This window comes from Electrona antarctica, assembly GCF_951216825.1.
Source record: "Electrona antarctica genome assembly, contig: scaffold_218, whole genome shotgun sequence".
NCBI classification, from domain to species: Eukaryota; Metazoa; Chordata; class Actinopteri; order Myctophiformes; family Myctophidae; genus Electrona; species Electrona antarctica.
Genome location: NW_027638286.1, coordinates 64674 through 86511, shown reverse-complemented (window position 1 = coordinate 86511; position 21838 = coordinate 64674). Strand labels below are relative to the sequence as shown.

At 41.7% G+C, this 21838-nt stretch overlaps 2 protein-coding genes across 2 annotated transcripts in view; both read left to right on the top strand.

The window, feature by feature from the left end:
- LOC306918213 (dynein axonemal heavy chain 12-like) overlaps positions 1-14962 on the top strand; it is a gene marked incomplete at its 3' end in the record, with an annotated part of 140907 nt that extends 125945 nt beyond the window's left edge. The window contains exons 71-77 of the mRNA XM_079531089.1: positions 1932-2123; positions 4657-4760; positions 5833-6037; positions 9992-10129; positions 12359-12450; positions 13574-13641; positions 14760-14962. Coding sequence (XP_079387215.1) covers positions 1932-2123; positions 4657-4760; positions 5833-6037; positions 9992-10129; positions 12359-12450; positions 13574-13641; positions 14760-14962 — 1002 coding nt within the window. The remainder of the gene's footprint in view (positions 1-1931; positions 2124-4656; positions 4761-5832; positions 6038-9991; positions 10130-12358; positions 12451-13573; positions 13642-14759) is intronic.
- A 1773-nt stretch (positions 14963-16735) lies between these two features.
- On the top strand, positions 16736-21506 carry LOC306918217 (large ribosomal subunit protein mL42-like). The gene is made up of 5 exons (XM_079531090.1): positions 16736-16874; positions 18635-18698; positions 20460-20544; positions 20920-21083; positions 21413-21506. The coding sequence occupies exons 1-5, from the start codon at positions 16790-16792 to the stop codon at positions 21456-21458; spliced, it is 444 nt and encodes a 147-aa protein (XP_079387216.1). The 5' UTR covers positions 16736-16789; the 3' UTR covers positions 21459-21506.
- Positions 21507-21838: the final 332 nt, after the last annotated feature.

Here is a 21838-nt window from a genome sequence, read left to right as displayed (position 1 = left end):
CGGTCTAGGCTGTTAAAATGTTTTGTTTGTTTTTTTTAAATGAAAAATCGTATTCCGCTGGGGTGGTTCCGTTTTTTCCGGTGTCGCTTTGTTTAGGTGCCCCCTGTTTGTTGTTAGTCTCGCCAGTCGCTACGAGTGGGAATAAAAGGTGGATAAACCAAACAAACTATTCCAAGAAGTACTTGGAAGAAACGTGTCGGATCCATACGCCGCGTCAAGGCTTTTATTGGGTAGGCCCTAAAATGATGATGCCCTTTGATCAAGGCGGGGAATTATTTTGGGTAATATTAATTCCGGTTTGGTGGTTCCGGCCTGATGACTACAGACCAGTGACTGCAACAGTGGCGTACACAGAAATTTAGAGGGGCAGGTGCTCAAGTGAAAAAAGGGCACCTTGTGCAGCGCGTGGAACCGGCCGGTTGCCTTAATAGTGTGAGATTTATAGATTTTGGGGCATAAATAATATATTAGAAGCTTTTTTTTTTATCAAGAATTGATCAATGTCACCATGATCCACATACTGTACACTGTACAAAAAAAAAAAAAAGGGCACATTGCTGTCCAGAGGGCAAGGGCAGGTGGTGTCTATCTGTGCACACCACTGGACTACAACATGACATAAGTTACCATCCACTCCCGACCGGATCATAAACCCCCAAAACGGTATGCCTCCCCCAGGCTATAGTATCAGTCTGCACATTGTGTTCCAGAACCTCCCGCTGGTCCAGCACCCAGAGGTGTTCGGCATGCCTCCCCCAGGCTATAGTATCAGTCTGCACATTGTGTTCCAGAACCTCCCGCTGGTCCAGCACCCAGAGGTGTTCGGCATGCCTCCCCCAGGCTATAGTATCAGTCTGCACATTGTGTTCCAGAACCTCCCGCTGGTCCAGCACCCAGAGGTGTTCGGCATGCCTCCCCCAGGCTATAGTATCAGTCTGCACATTGTGTTCCAGAACCTCCCGCTGGTCCAGCACCCAGAGGTGTTCGGCATGCCTCCCCCAGGCTATAGTATCAGTCTGCACATTGTGTTCCAGAACCTCCCGCTGGGCCAGCATCCAGAGGTGTTCGGCATGCCTCCCCCAGGCTATAGTATCAGTCTGCACATTGTGTTCCAGAACCTCCCGCTGGGCCAGCACCCAGAGGTGTTCGGCATGCCTCCCCCAGGCTATAGTATCAGTCTGCACATTGTGTTCCAGAACCTCCCGCTGGTCCAGCACCCAGAGGTGTTCGGCATGCCTCCCCCAGGCTATAGTATCAGTCTGCACATTGTGTTCCAGAACCTCCCGCTGGGCCAGCATCCAGAGGTGTTCGGCATGCCTCCCCCAGGCTATAGTATCAGTCTGCACATTGTGTTCCAGAACCTCCCGCTGGGCCAGCACCCAGAGGTGTTCGGCATGCCTCCCCCAGGCTATAGTATCAGTGTCTGCACATTGTGTTCCAGAACCTCCCACTGGGCCAGCACCCAGAGGTGTTCGGCATGCCTCCCCCAGGCTATAGTATCAGTGTCTGCACATTGTGTTCCAGAACCTCCCACTGGGCCAGCACCCAGAGGTGTTCGGCATGCCTCCCCCAGGCTATAGTATCAGTCTGCACATTGTGTTCCAGAACCTCCCGCTGGGCCAGCATCCAGAGGTGTTCGGCATGCCTCCCCCAGGCTATAGTATCAGTCTGCACATTGTGTTCCAGAACCTCCCGCTGGGCCAGCACCCAGAGGTGTTCGGCATGCCTCCCCCAGGCTATAGTATCAGTCTGCACATTGTGTTCCAGAACCTCCCGCTGGGCCAGCATCCAGAGGTGTTCGGCATGCCTCCCCCAGGCTATAGTATCAGTGTCTGCACATTGTGTTCCAGAACCTCCCGCTGGGCCAGCACCCAGAGGTGTTCGGCATGCCTCCCCCAGGCTATAGTATCAGTCTGCACATTGTGTTCCAGAACCTCCCGCTGGGCCAGCATCCAGAGGTGTTCGGCATGCACGAGAACGTGGACATATCCAAGGATCTGCAGCAGACCAAGCTGCTGTTTGATTCGCTGCTGCTCACCCAAGGAGGCGGGGCCATGAAGGCTGGCGGCAGCTCGGAAGGAGACAACACCCTGTACGCCATAGCCAATGACATTCTTACAAAGGTAGAACACCTGACCACACATAGCCAATGACATCCTTACAAAGGTAGAACACCTGACCACACGTAACCAATGACATTCTTACAAAGGTAGAACACCTGACCACACATAGCCAATGACATCCTTACAAAGGTAGAACACCTGACCACACGTAACCAATGACATTCTTACAAAGGTAGAACACGTGACCACACATAGCCAATGACATTCTTACAAAGGTAGAACAGCTGACCACACATAGCCAATGACATTCTTACAAAGGTAGAAGATATGAGCACATTTTTACTTTCTCTTTTGCTTGGTTAAAATGAAACCCCCGGCATAAGGTCCACAACATTCTACCATTGTGCTTCTGTAACGAGTGACTTTGAGTTCAAGCTGACAAGGTGGAATTTGTTTATTTTATGGAAATGTGGCTTATGGTGGCAAAATAAAATTGTTGCCATGGAGTCATGGACCTACAAAATTAGTAGACACACAAAAAGAGCTAGCCCTGAATCACCATAACATGTCTGTTATAGTGTACAGTACACATGGAACCAAATGGACCCTTACAGATCCATTCGGTTCCCTTTTGTACACTCTCCGAGTCAAGGGGGTCCTTGCAAATAAAACACTTGAGAACCACTAGTTGGACTCGTCCTAATGTGCCATATAGTGCCAATAAGTGGCATACATATCCTGAAGAAAACCTGGAGATTCGGTAATTGGCCTATCTCACAGCCCCCTTTCCACGCCCCCTTCCGGTAGCTAGTGGTGTCATTTAACATTAGCATTTACACGTTTTTTTCTCTGGAGAATCTAAGTACATTTCCTAATGTAAAAATGTGACAGACCAATATTATTATGAAGCAAACAAGATGGTAAATCAGCTCGAACAGATAGAACAAACCTTACCTTGAGAAAACAAAAGTTGTAGACTTCTTAAATGACCTCTGTTAACATGTAGTGTCTATGGAGTGACGTCACGCTATCACCACTAGCTCCGAAAGGGGGCGTGGAAAGGGGCGGGGAAATTCTGTGAGATAGGCCTATTGGGTCTTATGAGCAAAATAAGAACATAATGGTATGTAAAGTAGAAAATGTAGAATTTGCCACACGTACAAGACCAAAGTCTTTGCCACAGACACATGTGTCTGTGTATGGATATTGATGCCATTGGCTGCCACACAGTGGTTGGAATGTTATTCTTGAAAAAAAAAATTATAATAATAAAACTCCCGCACATCTTTAACCCATATACTGGGAACGATTCTACAAATGTCTTGACAGTTTTCTGAAAAACCCATGTTTCTATGTCAGTCATTCTCAAACATTTTCAAGGACCCCCAAGATTATATGTAATTGGTCGCCGACCCCCATCTGAGAATATGTTGTTCCAGGGACCCCCCAGAAGCAAAGATTTGAGTTAAAAACGTTGGCTCTGAAAGAATATTCAAAGATTTGCATCTACATTTTCACGATTTTTCAAAAATAGCAGACCTACAAGCTCATAGCGCGGCACTCGGTGCCGCGCTATGAGCTTGTAGATCTGCTATTTTTCAATAGCTAAAGTATAACATAATGCTTAAAACACCAAAAGGGGTTCCCGCCCAAAATGGGTTAAATGCAAAAACATAAATAAATCAAGGTTTGTTTGTTGGTCCTGAGACCTTCATCATGCATATGTTATCTTAGTCTCATTTCTTTGAATTTTGGTTTTGAAATGTGACTGGTTGTTTGCTGTGCTGTACAGTTGGAGGCCATCGATATTGTCCTTTTCTTTTTGCTGAGGTTTGCGTGATCTGCGCAAAAGGACAGTTAACCCATTTTGGGCGGGAACCCCTTTTGGTGTTTTAAACATTGTGTTATAATTTAGCTATTGAAAAATAGCAGATCTACAAGCTCATAGCGCGCCACCGAGTGGCGCGCTACGAGCTTGTAGGTCTGCTATTTTTGAAAAATCGTGAAAATATTTATTTCAGAAAACTGGAGGATTTAGAAGGATTATTTTAAATTTTTAGGTCAGGCCTAAATGGGTCAAATGATAAGGGACAATATCGGTGGCACCCAACTGTATGTCCTTTAGCTTCCTGACTGGTTGTTTGCTGTGCTGTGTGTCCTTTAGCTTCCTGACTGGTTGTTTGCTGTGCTGTGTGTCCTTTAGCTTCCTGACTGGTTGTTTGCTGTGCTGTATGTCCTTTAGCTTCCTGACTGGTTGTTTGCTGTGCTGTGTGTCCTTTAGCTTCCTGACTGGTTGTTTGCTGTGCTGTATGCCCTTTAGCTTCCTGACTGGTTGTTTGCTGTGCTGTGTGTCCTTTAGCTTCCTGACTGGTTGTTTGTTGTGCTGTATGTCCTTTAGCTTCCTGACTGGTTGTTTGTTGTGCTGTGTGTCCTTTAGCTTCCTGACTGGTTGTTTGCTGTGCTGTATGTCCTTTAGCTTCCTGACTGGTTGTTTGTTGTGCTGTGTGTCCTTTAGCTTCCTGACTGGTTGTTTGCTGTGCTGTGTGTCCTTTAGCTTCCTGACTGGTTGTTTGCTGTGCTGTATGTCCTTTAGCTTCCGGACAATTTTGACGCGGAGGCTGCGCTGTTAAAGTTCCCGTTTGTCTATGAGGAGAGTATGAACACTGTGCTGGTGCAGGAGCTGGAGCGCTACAATACGTATGTATTATTATTATTATTATTATTATTATTATTATTATTATTATTATTATTATTATTATTATTATTATTATTATTATTATTATTATTATTATTATTATTATTATTAACCCATTTAGGCCTGACCTCGAAATTTTAAAAAAATCTTCTAAATCCTCCAGTTTTCTGAAATAAATATTTTCACGATTTTTCAAAAGTAGCAGACCTACAAGCTTGTAGATCTGCTATTTTTCAATAGCTAAATTACAACATAATGTTTAAAACACCAAAAGGGGTTCCCGCCCAAAATGGGTTAAATAAACACGGTGAAGCAGCTTTCTGTCTCTACGGCCCGACGGCTTGGAATAAACTCCCATTACACCTAAGACTTTAGTTTTTTAGTTAAGTTTTAAAGCACAGCTCAAGACATATTTCTTCACACTTGCTTTTAGTTGAGTTTTAATTATCTGTGTTGTTACTCATGTTCCCACTGTTTTGCCTTATTCACTGCCCTTTTTGCTATTATTTATGTTGTTTTATGCTTTTGCTTTTCTTTTTTCTTTATTGCTCTTTAAAGCACTTTGAGCTGCATGTCATGTCATGTCATGTCATGTCGTGCTATGCAAAATAAAGTTTTATTAATTTATTAGTAGTTCAGTTCAGTTCAGTTTTATTTTGGTCATAAAAACATTACATTACATGTATTCATTTCGTCGTGTTTTTTTTTTTACACTTAGACCAAAAGGGTTTAGGCTGAAGCCAATGGCTTATTGTGCCTATCCCAGAAAGGGAGTGGGGGGGACATACAACTGACAGAGAAACAAACAGAAGAAACAAAAAACAAGAAAAAAAAAAAAAAACACTTCAATGGACAAAAAATAAATAAAAGTAAAACAGAAAGACACACAGGAGAAGACAGATTTGATCACACAGAATCCAGAGTCGCACATGAGAAGAATGTTATTTATATGGTTATTATATAGTTATTACATTACTTTATCTTAATAATTGTGTACTAATATGATTAAGATATGATTAACTATATTTACATTATAATAATGCACATGTGATTTTGCTACTTGTTCTGCCTCAGGCTCTGTGTTACACTCCGTGAGAGTCTACAGAACCTGCTGATGGCCATCAAGGGCTTGGTGGTGATGGATGGCGACCTGGAGGCCGTCGCAGGCAGTCTCATGCTGGGTAAAGTCCCGGAGAAATGGGCCAAGCGCTCCTACCCCAGCCTCAAGCCTCTGGGAAGCTACGTCACTGACCTGCTCTCCAGACTGACCTTCTTGAAGGTCAGTCTCATCTGTTTAGACCCCTGTGAGGCCGTATTTTTGTTAGTGCCCTTATCCCTAAATGTCTTTGCCTTTTTTTACTGTTTTAAAATGAAAACCAACAAATTGTTCAACTAGCTGATCTACATCGACACTTTGTTGTGAGCTTGTAGATCGGCTATTTGAACTATTCTAAATAGTATAAAGAAAATCACACCCGTGTGAAGTAAGTGGTGCAACTCCGTGTGGGGGTCCCTGGGGGGTCCCCGGAACTTCCAGACCTGCAGGAACCAGGCCCAGGGTGCTGGCCCGGTTCCGGCCAGCCGCCCCGCGTCCGAAACGGTCGAGAAATGACAGAGTTACCGTGTGGGGGTCACTTCACACGGGTGTGATTGTTTTATTATTATACTATAGGGCTGATTCATACTGCTATTTTAAAGCCGAAGTAAACTCGGTTCAGTTCTGTAGTAGAGCCTACACTAGGCACGTTTACATGTCACGTTCTAATCGGGTTAAAACAAGGTTTTAAATACACCCGATTTAAAATATCCATGTATACACCTAAATAAACCCGATCAAGTCCGACCCGATTTAAATTCTAATCGGGTGCAGGGGTGGTCTAGACTTTTTTTAAACCCGATCAAGAGGACATTTCTTCCATGTATACACCTTAACCCGATTAGAATCTGATATGTTCTTTCTGCACATCAAATCGTCGGCAATTTCTGTTGCTTAACCTCCTTGTTTTTGGCAGTGCGATGAGGCGGTATTCCTCTCTCTCGTTCCCTCTCACCCCTCTCTCTCTGCACACGGCACTATTGCCGAAAATCTCCCATGCAAATAAAAAGTATAAATAAATAAAAGTGTTGCAGCCACTGAGATAATGGATGATGAGAATCACTCGTAGGCTACCTGAAGTTGCATGCGCTGCCCCCCCTGCCTCTGTGATCGCAGATCTGTTTCTGTTTGGCTGAAGAAAGTTGATATCCAATACTATGCCTACATGCCATCATGGTTTAAACTTGAAGCCGTGCTGGTGACTGGTCAGTTTACTTTAGTGTGCTTCAAGTCAGAGTCGGACCAGCTCCGCTGCAGCTACAGTAATTGATTTGACCTAGTTTCACGTCTTTTGCTAGTGATGTAATCAATTCATCATTTGGAACCACCTGCGTAAAATTCCACATTAGCCTATTTGACATTTTAAATGGCGTGCATGCCATGTACTCTTAATATTTTTCATTGTATAAATATAGATATTTAATATAATATTCTTTCCATTGCAACTATAGGGTAGGGTAAAATGTGAAAGCTGAATTAATAATAAATAGTATAAAGACGAGACGACTCAGACCATAAGGGTTATTAATTACTAGCCACAAAATAAGCTGTAAATCAATCAACTCTGAAGGCTCTACCATTCAGTAGCCTACCATTGCTAAACAGACACAGTCCAAGTAGGCTAGTTGCATTCTCACAGAGATGAGAGAGGAGAGATGGAACCCAGCCAGCACGCCCACTTGGGTCCCATGTGGTTTCAATGCGGGATACATGGGTACAAGTGGGAATCGGCTTGAACTGGGAACATGTAGTTCCAACATGGTCTACATGTGGGCTAACTTGCATGGGTTGGAAGTGGGCAAGCCTATATAGGTCCCACGTGGTCTACACAAGGGCTAACTGGCATGGGTTGGAAGTAGGCAAGCCCATATTGGTCCAACATGGTCTACATGTGGGCTAACTTGCATGGGTTGGAAGTGGACAAAGCCAACTCGAGTCGTGACAAATCATGACAACAAACACAATTTTTTGGGCCGAACAAATAATTAGAAAGAAGAAAAAAACGGCAGGTTACAACACTTTTTTTGTAGTTTTTCTTCTTTGTAATTATTTGTTTGGTCCAAAATATTGTTTGTGTTGTCATGAGTTGTCACGACTCGAGTTGGCTTTGTCCGCGGCGTAACCGTCTTTAAATAAATACTTTTTGAAATGTCTATGGGAAAAATGTATTGGGATTCATTTCCTGGGCCATGGTAGGGGGCGGGACGGCGACGCTCTATAGCCTATAGGTATTAGGTAGGCCTACCATTACAATCCCTTTGTTCTTCTGCTCATCTTCTCCACTCATTTCCCCCATCAGAAAAGTTGAAGTCAAACTGCTCTGCTGTTTCATTAACGAAACAAATCCAAATACATCCAGTGGCGGCCTTATATATGTTTCAATCGTTTAAATTGAAACGGGCCTCGAGCATCGGGGGCCTCCCGATTAAACCCCCCCCCCCAAAAAAAACAGTTCAGTGTGTGTAAAGGCGGGAGGGAAGAATGGGTAAAAGTGGGAAAACACATGTGGTGACCCATTTTATAGTAATAATAGATCTATTAATAATAATAGGGTTAGCTGTGTGTATAATAATAATAATGTATTATTGAGTGGTGCAGCCACTTAAGGAACGGCAATGTGTGTCCCTATGTCTGTCTGTCTGTATGTATGTCTGTCCGTCCGTTTAGGGTACCAACAGGTGACAAAGTGGCGCTGTCGAGCTTCACACTGTGCACAGGTGCATGATGGGAAGTTGAGATTTTTTTAGTGGAGTGTACTCGTAGCCTACTGTACTGTACTGTACTATACTTTTACATAATAGGTAGTTTGATCAACTAGTCGACTAGTAAACTAGGCAACTAGTCAACTAGTAAAAATGACTAGAAGTTAATGGCCTACAGTACAATGTAGTATGAGTACAGTATAGTACAAGTAAGTACAGTACGACTACAGTAAAAGTGCATTACAGTACGAGTACAGTACAGTACAATGTAGTAGGCTACAGTACAAGTACGGTACAAGTACAGTACAGTATTAGTACAGTACGAGTACAGAACGAGTACAGTACATCCAGTGGCGGCCTTATATATGTCTCAATCATTTCAATTGAATTTAAAAATTATGTAATTATTATTATTTGTAGTAGTAGTAGTATTGCATTGCATCACATCCTTCCAATCAGCCTAGTCAATTATTCATCCTCCTCCTGTACATCCACTTACCACTAGTTGGCATCAGCTAATAATCGCTGCAGGTACTTGACCTGTCATGTGTTGTTTGTTTGTAATTGTTCCCACTTCCCGGTGTGTGCACTCACTGCACTGCACTTTTTTTTTTTTTGATAATAATTATTAATTATTAAAATTATGACGTGGGCCTCCCGATCTCTAAGGCCGCCCCTGAGTACATCACCACTCTGTTCAGATGGGTCTGATTTCATTATACAAACAGCAGCTAATCTGATTAAAAGTGGGCACATGTAAACACCTGATCGGATTGAACTTGCCCCATGTAAACACTTGATCCAAAACCTTCAATCAGGTTTATTTTAATCAGATTGGAAGAAAGGTGTCCATGTAAACGCACCTAATGTGACGTCATTTGAGGTTCGGGGGCGGGGGGATCGTCCTAAAGTCGGCACTTCGATGCCACCGAAGATTTCTGACGAGCCAAAATCATTTCGGCACTACAGCGGTAATTCCCCATTCATTCAGCCCAGCTTCGCGTTCAATTTGTCGGCCGTGAAGCCATAAGGAAACACCAGGAGTTTGGAAGCCAACTTCCAAATTGCTTGTGACCTGGAAATGATCTCGCCAGAGCTGATACTGTCTGTCGCTGGTCGTGTGACCTGGCTGCAGCAGCACTGGTGTTGTCAGACCACGGGCAGGCGATAAATGCGAGGTACACAGTGCAGTACACAAGTAACAAAAAGCTTGTTTTCTGGCTGTCTCTTAACAGGATTGGTACAACTCCACCAAACCCAATGTGTTCCGTCTGTCTCTTAACAGGATTGGTACAACTCCACCAAACCCAATGTGTTCTGTCTGTCTCTTAACAGGATTGGTACAACTCCACCAAACCCAATGTGTTCTGTCTGTCTCTTAACAGGATTGGTACAACTCCACCAAACCCAATGTGTTCCGTCTGTCTCTTAACAGGATTGGTACAACTCCACCAAACCCAATGTGTTCTGGCTGTCGGGCTTCTTCTTCACCCAGGCCTTCCTGACCGGAGCCATGCAGAACTACGCCCGGAAATACCACATCCCCATCGACCAGCTGGCCTTTGACTTTGAGGTCAATAATAGCCTGGTCATGCTCTGTGAGCTCTGTCCACTCACTCAGACCTCATCTCAGTAGAGTTATGATGTCATTGTTGTGCACATTACACATTATATTACACATTATATGTGGTGTAACGAACCATTTTAACAGCGATACGATACGTATGCATGGTTGACGATACGATACATGGACGAGGATGATATCGGTTCATTATGGCGATACAATACGATACGATTCAATGATTTTAAATTGATACAGTAACTATTTAGCAATCTGTGTGAAACATGTGGAGAGTGCAGGTTTTATAAGGGAAAATGTATGAATATGGATATAAATAAGTAAACACATTGATTCTCTGGCAAATACATAGACATTATATTTGAACACATGTACAAACCGTACCAGTACCTTGACATGAACACAGAGTATACACACATTTATCGATAGACCAAGTGTAGCGGTATCAGGTACGGTCGCCCCTAAACCATCTCGCCCCTCCATTTTTCTTCTTATATTCTTTATTTTGTTTTTTACTGAGAATAAGGTTAGAAATAAGTTTAGGGTTAGGCATAGTTTTACTGGGGTTAAGTTTAGGTATAGGGTTAGGTTTAGGCATAGTTTTACTGGGGTTAAGTTTAGGTATAGGGTTAGGTTTAGGCATAGTTTTACTGGGGTTAAGTTTAGGTATAGGGTAAGTTTAGGCATAGTTTTACTGAGGTTAAGGTTAGAAATGAGATTAGGTTGAACATAATTTACTTAGGTTACTTTAGGAATACCAGGCCGCACAGTTCCGCCGGCTGTACGCCCGGGGCGAGTTGGTAAAGGGGCGAGTCGTCTGGTATTCAGTGTAGCAATATTGAATGGAAAAGTAATAAAACCCCTCTTTTTCCTTCTTAAAATTGCTAAATTACAACGCACAATAACTTAGTATTGATACAATCGATTATTTGCATTGCAAAATGATACGATACAAAGTTCAATGTTGCCGTTTACATTTCGATATACTTTGATTCTTGAAATGAACATCGATTTTCCGATGCAGTTACTATTATCGTTACACCCCTACCAATTTAACTCTGATTTTCAGAGTTAACCCATTCTGGGCGGAAACCCCTTTTGGTGTTTTAACCCATTTTGGGAGGGAACCCCTTTTGGTGTTTTAACTGTTATACTTTAACTATAGCAGATCTACAAGCTCATAGCGCGCCACCGAGTGCCGCGCTACAAGCTTGTAGATCTGCTATTTCTTTTAAATCGTCAAAATGTGGTGCTAATCTTTGAATATATATTCTTTCAGAGCGAACGTTTTCAACTCAAATCTTTGCTTCTGGTGGGGTGCCTGGAACAACATATTTTCAGATAGGGCTCCGCAGCCAAATACAGATAATTCTGGGGCTTCTTGACATGAGAAAGAAAGGTTGAGCACCACTGATAGAAACATGGTTTTTTTCAGAAAACTGTCAGGATTTAGAAGACATTTTGTAGAATCGTCCTCTAGGTCTATAAATGAATGCTCAGCAGGGCTTTTTGCAGTATGTGCTGATCTGAGTTTAATTTGCATCATTGTCTGTCTGCCTACTACAGGTCCTTCCTATCAGTGCTTCAGACACGGTCCCTGTCTGTCCCTAACCGTTCCCTAACTGTCTGCCTACTACAGGTCCTCCCTATCAGTGCTTCAGACACGGTCCCTGTCTGTCCCTAACCGTTCCCTAACTGTCTGCCTACTACAGGTCCTTCCTATCAGTGCTTCAGACACGGTCCCTGTCTGTCCCTAACCGTTCCCTAACTGTCTGCCTACTACAGGTCCTTCCTATCAGTGCTTCAGACACGGTCCCTGTCTGTCCCTAACCGTTCCCTAACTGTCTGCCTACTACAGGTCCTTCCTATCAGTGCTTCAGACACGGTCTCTGTCTGTCCCTAACCGTTCCCTAACTGTCTGCCTACTACAGGTCCTTCCTATCAGTGCTTCAGACACGGTCCCTGTCTGTCCCTAACCGTTCCCTAACTGTCTGCCTACTACAGGTCCTTCCTATCAGTGCTTCAGACACGGTCCCTGTCTGTCCCTAACCGTTCCCTAACTGTCTGCCTACTACAGGTCCTTCCTATCAGTGCTTCAGACACGGTCCCTGTCTGTCCCTAACCGTTCCCTAACTGTCTGCCTACTACAGGTCCTTCCTATCAGTGCTTCAGACACGGTCCCTGTCTGTCCCTAACCGTTCCCTAACTGTCTGCCTACTACAGGTCCTTCCTATCAGTGCTTCAGACACGGTCCCTGAAGATGGTGTCTACATCAACGGCCTGTTTCTGGATGGAGCTCGCTGGGATAAAACGGGGTAGTTATTTATATTGGGTTATTTTCGAGGGGCGCTATAGAGCGTCGCAGTCCCGCCCCCTCGAGAGACCCGGAATATTAGTCCCCGTTCATTTTCCTCATAGACTTTTCAGAAAGTATTTATTTAAAGACGTTTACGCCACGGACAAAGCCAACTCTTGTCGTGACATATCATGACAATAAACACAATGTTTTGGGCCAAACAAATAATTAAAAAGTAGAAAAGAAAAGAAAAGTAGAACACTTTTTTTTGTTGTTTTTCTTCTTTGTAATTATTTGTTTGGTCCAAAATATTGTTTGTTGTCAACTCGAGTTGGCTTCGTGCGACGCTTGAAAGGTCTTTAAATAAATACTTAAAATGTCTATGGGAAAAATGCACTGGGAATTATTTCCTGGGCCTGGCGTCATCATGAAAGAGGGCGGGACTGCGACGCTCTATAGCAAGTCTGGGATTTTTGTTATTTGTTTAGAGCAACTGAAGGCTTTATTATTTTTACACAATGCACACAACTCTGCACTACACCTCAAAATACAGCTCTTATAATGTAATTCTGCTTGTGTAGACAAGTGCAATGTTGTTTGACGTAAATCGAATGGCAGCCAAGTCTATGGACTTTTAATTTAAGTTTGTTTAGGGCAGCAGTAAAAGCAAACACATGAAGAATATTTCGTTGTAGTTGTATAAGATTTTGTCCACAATTCCATGCTGTATTGCTGTTGGTACCATTAGGGGAGGTAACAGGCAAACGTTGATCAAAATAAGAATTCTTCTACATTCTCTAATTGTGTCGACTTATTGTAAATTAAGTAATGCAGACGTTTAACAATAATTTAACTCTTGAGAGCGTAAAATTAAACCAAATGGACCCATACGGGTCAATTTCGTTTTATTTTTTTACGCTCTCAAGAGTTAAAGATCTTTGAAGGGTCCATTTGGTTACTAACTATCCATCATTTAGCTGCATGGGGGACCACCTGGAACCCCCTCAAGGACCACTGGTGGTCCCCGGACCACTGATTGAAAACCACTGTACTAGTAGACTAGCGAGAGAGCTGGTGAAACTTAACCAAGCCTAAAACAAGTTTCCTTTTTTTTTTTAATTCTTATTTTTTTTTCTCCACAGGGGAGTCCTGGCCGAACAGCACCCCAAAGTCCTGTTTGACCCAATGCCCATTATTTGGATCAAACCCGGTAAGTAGTAGGCCTATACTGACCAGTGTTGTTTTCGTCGACTAAACTAAGACGAAAAATGTTCTACCTTTTTTCACTGACGAAAACTAAATAGAAACTAAATGAAAACTAAGCTATGATGACTATAAACTAAGACTAAATATATTGACAATTTCGTCAAGAAATAAAAACTAGACTAAAATGTTAGGAAGGGACTAATGGACAAGAGATCCAGTATGAGTCATTTTGCACTTGGTTGCATGCTGAAAATAACTGATCTACAAGCAGTCACAGCGTCACGCGTTGTGAGCTTGTAGATCGGCTATTTTCAGCAAGTGTAAAATCAGCCATTACGACGGCATCAAGGCCCGCAAAAATACATTTTATTCGACTAAATCAACCGTAGATTTAGTCGACTAAAATCTTATGACATTTAGTCGACTAAAACTAGACTATCACTAAAACATTCCAGGTGACTAAAATGTGACTAGAACTAAATGAAAACTATTCAAAAGCCTATAATGACTAAAACTAAAATCAAATTTTGCTGCCAAAAACAACACTGGTACTGACCAGTGGTGGAAAAAGAACTCGCATTCTTTGCTTAAGTAAAAGTATCAATACTGCAGCAATGTGTAGAAATACTCTGTTAATCAAGCTCACAAGAATGCACTTGTTGTCATCAGGAACTACAACCATGTGCTTGCAGTGCCTTCTAGTGGCGACACTAGAAAAGAACAGCTAGAACAATATGTGGTCTGTCTCACAGTCACAGTGGTGGAAAAATGTACTCAATTGTTTTACTTAAGTAACAGTATCAATACTGCTATTTAGAACTACTCCGTTAAAGTAAAAGTCCGGAATTCAAAATATGCTTGAGTAATTGGTATCAAAATGTACCAAAATTAACAGTAGGCCTACTCATTGTGCATCAAGTCCCATTTCATGATTTCTGCAAATCTTTTGAAAATAGCCGATTTTATCATTATATTATTTATTTTTTATAAAATAATAAAGAAAAGGCAAAGAAGTTTGGGGATAAGGGGTTTAGCACTGATGAAAATAGAGCCCTATGACTAAAACTAACATCAGAATTTGCTGTCAAAGTCAACACTGCTTCCCTCTCTCCTCCTGTCCAGAGAGGAAGAGCCAGTCGGGGGAGCAGCAGCCTGACGAGACTCGGTACGTATGTCCGATCTACAAGACCAGCGAGAGGAAGGGCACCCTGTCCACCACGGGACACTCCACCAACTTCGTCATCTCCATGACGCTGCCCACGGACCGGCGCCCGCGCCACTGGATCAAGAGGGGCGTGGCTCTGCTCTGTCAACTAGACGACTAGGATGATGATCGATCAGACAAAAAACATTGTCTCATTGCACTGTATACTTCAACACAGGGGCGGCGGTGGCTCAGGGGTAACCGCTGGATGGTAACCGCAAGGTTGCCAGTTCAAACCCGGCCTCCCCCAGAGTTAGTGTCGAAGTGTCCTTGAGCAAGACACTGAACCCCTAATTGCTCCCGATGTGCTGATTGGTGCCTTGCATGGTTTCCGCCACCATCGGTGTATGAATCTGTGTGTGAATGGGTGAATGTAACGCACAATCTATGTAAAGCGCCTTGGATAAAGGCGCTATATAAATGCACCATTTACCATTTACTTCAACACACCACACACTTTGGTTCCATTTCTGTACTTCAACTATAGATTTGAAGATTTGAAGGTTTTCTACCCGTTTCATATCAAGGCCCATTTTCTTTTCTTTTTTAATATTTGTTTTTTTGGCTTTTCTGCCTTTATTGATAGTTTAAAGTGAAGATTGACAGGAAAGAGAGACATGCAGCAAAGGTCGTCATGAACACGACTCGGACACACAACGCGCTGTCAGGCCAGAGCCTATATGTGGCATGTGCCTGGACCACTAGGCCAGTAGGCACCCTCAAGGCCCATTTTTTTATTCTGTGTTTGAGCCACACAAACCACCATTTGATGACATTTAGCCTCTCAGACCCAAAACTAAAGAATATTTTGGTTGTCGTTGAATAAGATTTTGTCCACAATAATTGGAACTCTTGTGAGTGTAAAATTAAAAGATCTATAAGGGTTTTTTGATTTTTGGGGTGCATGTTGATGTTCTCTCATGTCCGTGATAAATAAAATAATATTATAAATAAGTATTTCAAGATCAGCGAGATGACTTCTATCTTACGTTAATTTACCCTAAACAAACATGAAAGTCCGTAGACTTGGCTGGCACAAATTACATCATAATAACATAACATAACATCGCATGGATGCACCTGGGACGTATCCTCAGTGATGTATCCCAAGGTCATCAGGGTTTCTGGTGCATGGAAGGACTAGGCTCTGTGGGTTGACTCCTGCCCGGGCCCCTCTTACGTCTCACCGGGTCCAGGACCTGTATAATCATAAGCTACCCTAAATAAACGTTAAAATCCATAGACTTGGCTGGGACGAGTTGCATCATAATTTACCTAAATAAACATTAATGTCCAGTCATAGACTTGGGGTGCCCGCTGGCCTCGTGGTCCAGGCGCATGCCACATATAGATTCTGGCCTGACAGCGTGTCGCGTGTTTGAGTCCCCTTCATGAGGTACAGGGGCCGGACGAGCTTGCAATTACTCAGGAATACATGTTTAATAATAAATATATTCAAATGATTATAATTTGTTGTTTGTTTGTTTGTCTTTTTAAATATGACATTCTATATAATGAGTACTTTTAATTTGTGTTGCTTTAAGTACATTTTGATGCCAATACTTTTACTCTTGTATATATTTTTTTAATTCTGACTTTTACTTATACCTATTGATACTGTAACTTAAAGTAAAAATAATAATGATAATAATAATAATAATAATAATAATAATAAGTGGTACAGTGATGGCAGGGTAGATCCAAATTTATTTAAAGCCACCAATGTAATTGTGCTTAAAAAAGGTTGCATTTTGGAGTATAGCTATTTAAATAACAGGTGCGTTCGGATACTTCGCACTGCGTTGCACGCTCCCGGTGCGCATTTCCGAACGCACCCTATGACGCCAGACAATGACAGTCGACAGACCAAACGCACCTCGGAACAAATCTCCGCTTTATTATTGTTCACCACGGGACTGTTTATGAGACGTACCATTTTCCAACCATCATGGCGTCGGGTCATTTGTTGTGCAGGAGGTTAAATGCTTTTACAAGATTGTCTAATATAACCACAAAGCTACGGCATGGGCGAAGTAAGTTGTCCCGTGTAGAAAGTTCATGTTTATTTAAATGAGTATAATCAAAATGTCAGATAACGTTAGCTTGCTTCTCGTCTAGTCCACCAGAGCTGGTGGACTAGAGAAGCAAGCTAACGTTAGCCAAGAAGTATGTACCTTAGAAGGTATATGTACCTTGATCATCTCCGACATGATGTAAATAATCTGATAATAATCTAATCATTTATTATTATTACCACCTAGTCTGTACGGTTATGTATCAGTATGGGTATTAAACTGTCGACGTGTCAAAGCATGCATTCGGAGAAATAAGATCAATGTTTAGTAGTTGATTAGAATTTGATTGACATTTTTATTAACACATTGTAGAATGACTTAATGAGTACATTTCAAACGAAAGCACAAGTCAATACAAAAACTGCTTCATCACGAGGATGAAACCATGGAAAGCACTAAAGACTTTACATCAGGGTCCTCCATTTTCAATTCAGTTCAGTAGTTGCAGTTTGATGTCAGTGGAAGAGATGTGTGATTTGTATGGACCATATTCCATATACATACATTAGCCTAAAGGTCAAATAAAATACTAAATCTTATGCTATAAATGGACCCTAACAACCGCCTTCTGTTTGTATGGTCATCATGTAACTATACAAATGCAGGACAGACATGCATCTTCACTTCCCTGTGTCAATAACACAGAAATGCCTAAAGAATGTGTCCCGAGTGAGTGAGGACACTGGACTGAGCACTCATGACATGACATTTTGTCTAATGGTACTCTAGCACAGCACAGTGCATTGATTGATTGAAATATGTATTAACAGTTTGCAGAATTACAGTACATTTCAAGCACAACTCAATACAAAGACTGTTAACTGTGAGTGGACGACCCAATAAAGCATTACACTTGTTTACAAGAGGGTCCACCTTGTTCAATTCATCGAAACATTAGAGACGTACGAATAGACACTTCTATTTCGCCAAAAAACAGAACAGGAACAGGAATTCATCATAGAGTAGGTAAAAAGGGAAAAGAAACATATACAGTGAGGGGAAAAAGGGGGGAGGAGTGATCCAGATTTTACTGGGGCCAGTTTCGAATTGCAGCCGTCCGTAGGTGCCCTTTGAGAGCGGTTTTGAAGGAGTCAAGGGATTTGTAACAGTTGGTAGGGCGTTCCACATCGCAGTGGTTCACAAACAAATCTGTCCCGAACACATAGTTATGGGTCCACTCCCTTTATTTTTTGTTTCCTACATTTGTTTTTTATTAATTATTTCAAGACTAGTTTGGGTCCTGGGAGAATGTGTCTAATTTCTGTTTTGGGTCATGGGCTAAAAAGTTTGGGAACCACTAACTCTAGCACCCCAAAGTCATTAATCAAGAGAAGCTTAGAATACAGCCAGAATGTGATAATCACACATACTGGGAAACGCGGAAGTGAAACTATGGGAGCGTTTGCTTTTTGTGACAATGACTGTTGCAACTGGTCCTAAGTCAAGTCTCCCATCGTTTTGTGTATTATTGCTCCCAGTGTTGATGACTTATTGTATGATGATAGGACCGCAATGGAAACAACAAGCCCTCTGGGCTTTTTGACTATCCTTTGTTTTTAGCATCATTGTACAATCGTACCTCTGTCTGTATTATTAATGCAGTACAATCAATATTTTGTTTACTGTGTGTTAACTAATAAGCTATCCCTGCATATGTGATGTCCTTGTTAAATTAGTTGTAAAATGTTTCTGACAGAATGTCACTCATGTCTTCGCAGCGTGTTTCGTGCCGACGTTTCAAAAGTCAACACTCAGTGGGCCGTCTTTGGAAGACGTGAACTGGTATGTCCGTTAGTTAGCCTGCATAATGCTGGTAATATGAACTGGTTTATGTTAGTTAGCCAGCCTACATAATGCTTGTAATGTTTCTAAAGAATATTTTAGTCCAATAATTAAATGGCAGAGGTTGGACAAAATTGGATTATTTTGTTTCTCACCTGATTCTGACAGGACATTAGGTCTACTAGCCAGGATAAAAAATCTACCCTAATCTGCTCACTGCTAATACCCTAGATTTGCCTTAATCCAAGATGCCACCATTGACACCCTATTATAAGGCAATATTTTATAAATTTCCTTCCATTCCAAGCATTAGTTTTGCACAAAAAACACTCCTTGGGCTAAATACAGCCATAGTCATCACAAATGTGATGAGGTCAGCACATTTTGGGGACATTTGGGTAAGTGGCTATGGCCAAATTTAGTCCAAGGAGTGTTTTTCATGCAAAACTAACAGCTTGGAATGGATTCAGAATCATGAAAACCCCCTAGTTTGACATGTCACATGCTACTTAAAGCATAATGCAATTTAGAAAATATTGCCTTTATAATAGGGTGTCAATGGTGGCATCTTGGATTAAGGCAAATTTAGGGTATTAGCAGTGAGCAAATATGGGTAGATTTTTTTATCCTGGCTAGTAGACCTAATGTCCTGTCAGAATCAGTTGAGAAACAAAATAATCCAATTTTGTCCAAACTGAGAGGATTATTTTTAACTTTATTTACTGGACTATTTTCAGAGCTGATCAATCAGTTTAGCTCGTACATGGGCAACTGGTGCCCCGGGGGCCACATGCGGCCCTCACCTTCACTTAATGCGGCCCACAGCTTAATATAGTTAAATAGAATATTGATATATTTATTTCAGCTGTTACAATTCCAAGGTTCATAAAGTTAACATAACTATAATTAAGGGCATTTGAAATGCATTTGAAATTAAATAAAAATGTTAATTTTCAGGATTCCAATTAATTTATAGCAAAAAATAATTCAGGATTTCAATTCAAATATAGCAAAAATAGCAGATCTAAAAAATTGCTCAAGCTCAAAACGCATCGCACTGCGACGCGTTTTGAGCTGCCCACCCCTGATCTGAGAGTTATTCTGTGTTATGCTGCGTTCACACGGGCAGATGCAAAGCTACAGTCATTGTCGATGTAAGCACAGCGACATGAAGATGCATCTGATGATTGCAGCTGCTGCAAAAGATACAAAGCTACAGAACAGATGAGCCGGTTTCAACTTCAGATACAAAGATTTGTATCTTTTGCATCTGCCTGTGTGAACGCAGCATTGCAGTTTAAGGGGCTGATGGACATAGCTTTTCTTTGAGTATTTTTGATCAATTCCACTTTTGCAGAATGTCCCTTTAGTGTATTTTATGCTACACGAATGTGTACAGACACGAATGTGATACTAATCCTTTCTACCACCATAATGTGTAAAAATGCATTTATGAAAGTTTGTTGTTTGTTAATAAGAAATACATGCTCCCTTTTAACCTAAGGAATTATCACTGATTTAACAGTAACACTAGCCTTTAATTGTTATCATTTGATTGATCTCGTGATGGACAACAAAGTTGCTCACCAGTGTCGAGATGTTTCACGGTCAAAGCATGTTAACCATGTCTTGATTACTTAGTTTGAACATGATTTTTCTTCCCAGCCTCACTTTTATTTGTTGTTAAATGTGGTTTATTTTATGTTGTTCACATTGAATGTTTACCTTTTTAAATGTTTATTTATTTCTCTCTGACTTCAGCAAAGTGGAACTAGGTGTGACATCTGATGGGAAAACCATCGTCTGCTATCATCCCTCAGTTGATGTCCCTTACGAGCTTACACAGGTTAGACACTTAACTGTTCTGTTTAAATGATACTCGCTAACACACTACACGTTGGAGAAGACCAACTCAGACATGCTATAATAGACAGTTTTTGAGAGAATCTCAATCATAGCATCGCTCAAGTCCTTGGGGCTAGAATCTAGATCGTATAGTTGGCAAATGTTTTCCATTGAAGTAGTCGGGACCATGATCCTGTAACCAGAAGTATAAACAACTAATATTTGAGACTGATGATTAATTATTTGCCAATAATTAAAATAAGGAATTATTTTAATATGTTAAAAGTTCTATGATGAATCGCTCTGGATTAAGAACGTCTGCTAAATGCCTGCCCTAAATTGAAACAGACTAATAATCCCAATCAAACCCACACAGCCCATCGAGCGCCCAGACCCGCTGACTAACGCGGCGGAGACGCATGACCAGGTGTTGAAAGCTCAGCTCAGTAAAGAGGTTCTGAAGATGAATTCTGGACCGACCGTGGAGGAGCTCGGCAACATGTTCTTCACCACGAAACACCGCTGGTTCCCCAGAGGACAGTAAGTACATGGTTGGGGCGCAGGGACAGCGCTCCACGAGTCCACACAAAATTACATTTACATTACCGGCCCAAAAATATGTACAGTTTTTTTTCGATGTTACTAGTGTTACTACTACCCACCCCCGGGGTATCTTGTATAGTATTTGTATAGTCTCTGTGTGTGTGCAGTTTGCACATGCGGCTCTCACACACGCTCACGCACACAAACACACACGCACACACACACACACACACACACACAGATGGGTGAAATTAAAACGCTACTCTCTGACCTCGGTCTGCGTAGATAAAACATAAGTTGTCTTTTGTTTGTTTTTCTGTTCACAGGTACCACATGAGACGGATAAAGAAGGACCCACCGAAGGACAGATGAATAGTTGTTTGAGTGTAATTTTGTGTTTAATAAAATTATATATATGAAGTCTGTTATGAGTTTAATACTTTTGTAATTATGTGTAGTTGAAGCTACATTTTATGTATGTAATGTACAGTATGTAGTCTAAGGCCAGTAGGATATACGTTTTGTGATAAAATACAAAAATTATAAGAGCTAAATATTCCGCTACCCAACACCTGAATATTATAAGGTATCAACTAAGTTGATCACAGACATACTGTTGGTGGAGCAACAATTGTTTATTAAGCCTTTAAGATCTGAGACCAGATTCTACAAATGTCTTCTAAATCATGACAGTTTTCTGAATATCCTATGTTTCCTATGTCAGTGGTGCTCAAACTATTGAGCATCGGAAA

Bases quoted from the DNA above. Each gene is read 5' to 3' on its own strand.
- LOC306918217 (XM_079531090.1), top strand. From the start codon at position 16,790: ATGGCGTCGGGTCATTTGTTGTGCAGGAGGTTAAATGCTTTTACAAGA. The intron at 16,875-18,634 runs GTAAGTTGTCCC...ATGTCTTCGCAG, and splicing joins AAAGCTACGGCATGGGCGAA to CGTGTTTCGTGCCGACGTTT. The intron at 21,084-21,412 runs GTAAGTACATGG...TTCTGTTCACAG, and splicing joins CGCTGGTTCCCCAGAGGACA to GTACCACATGAGACGGATAA.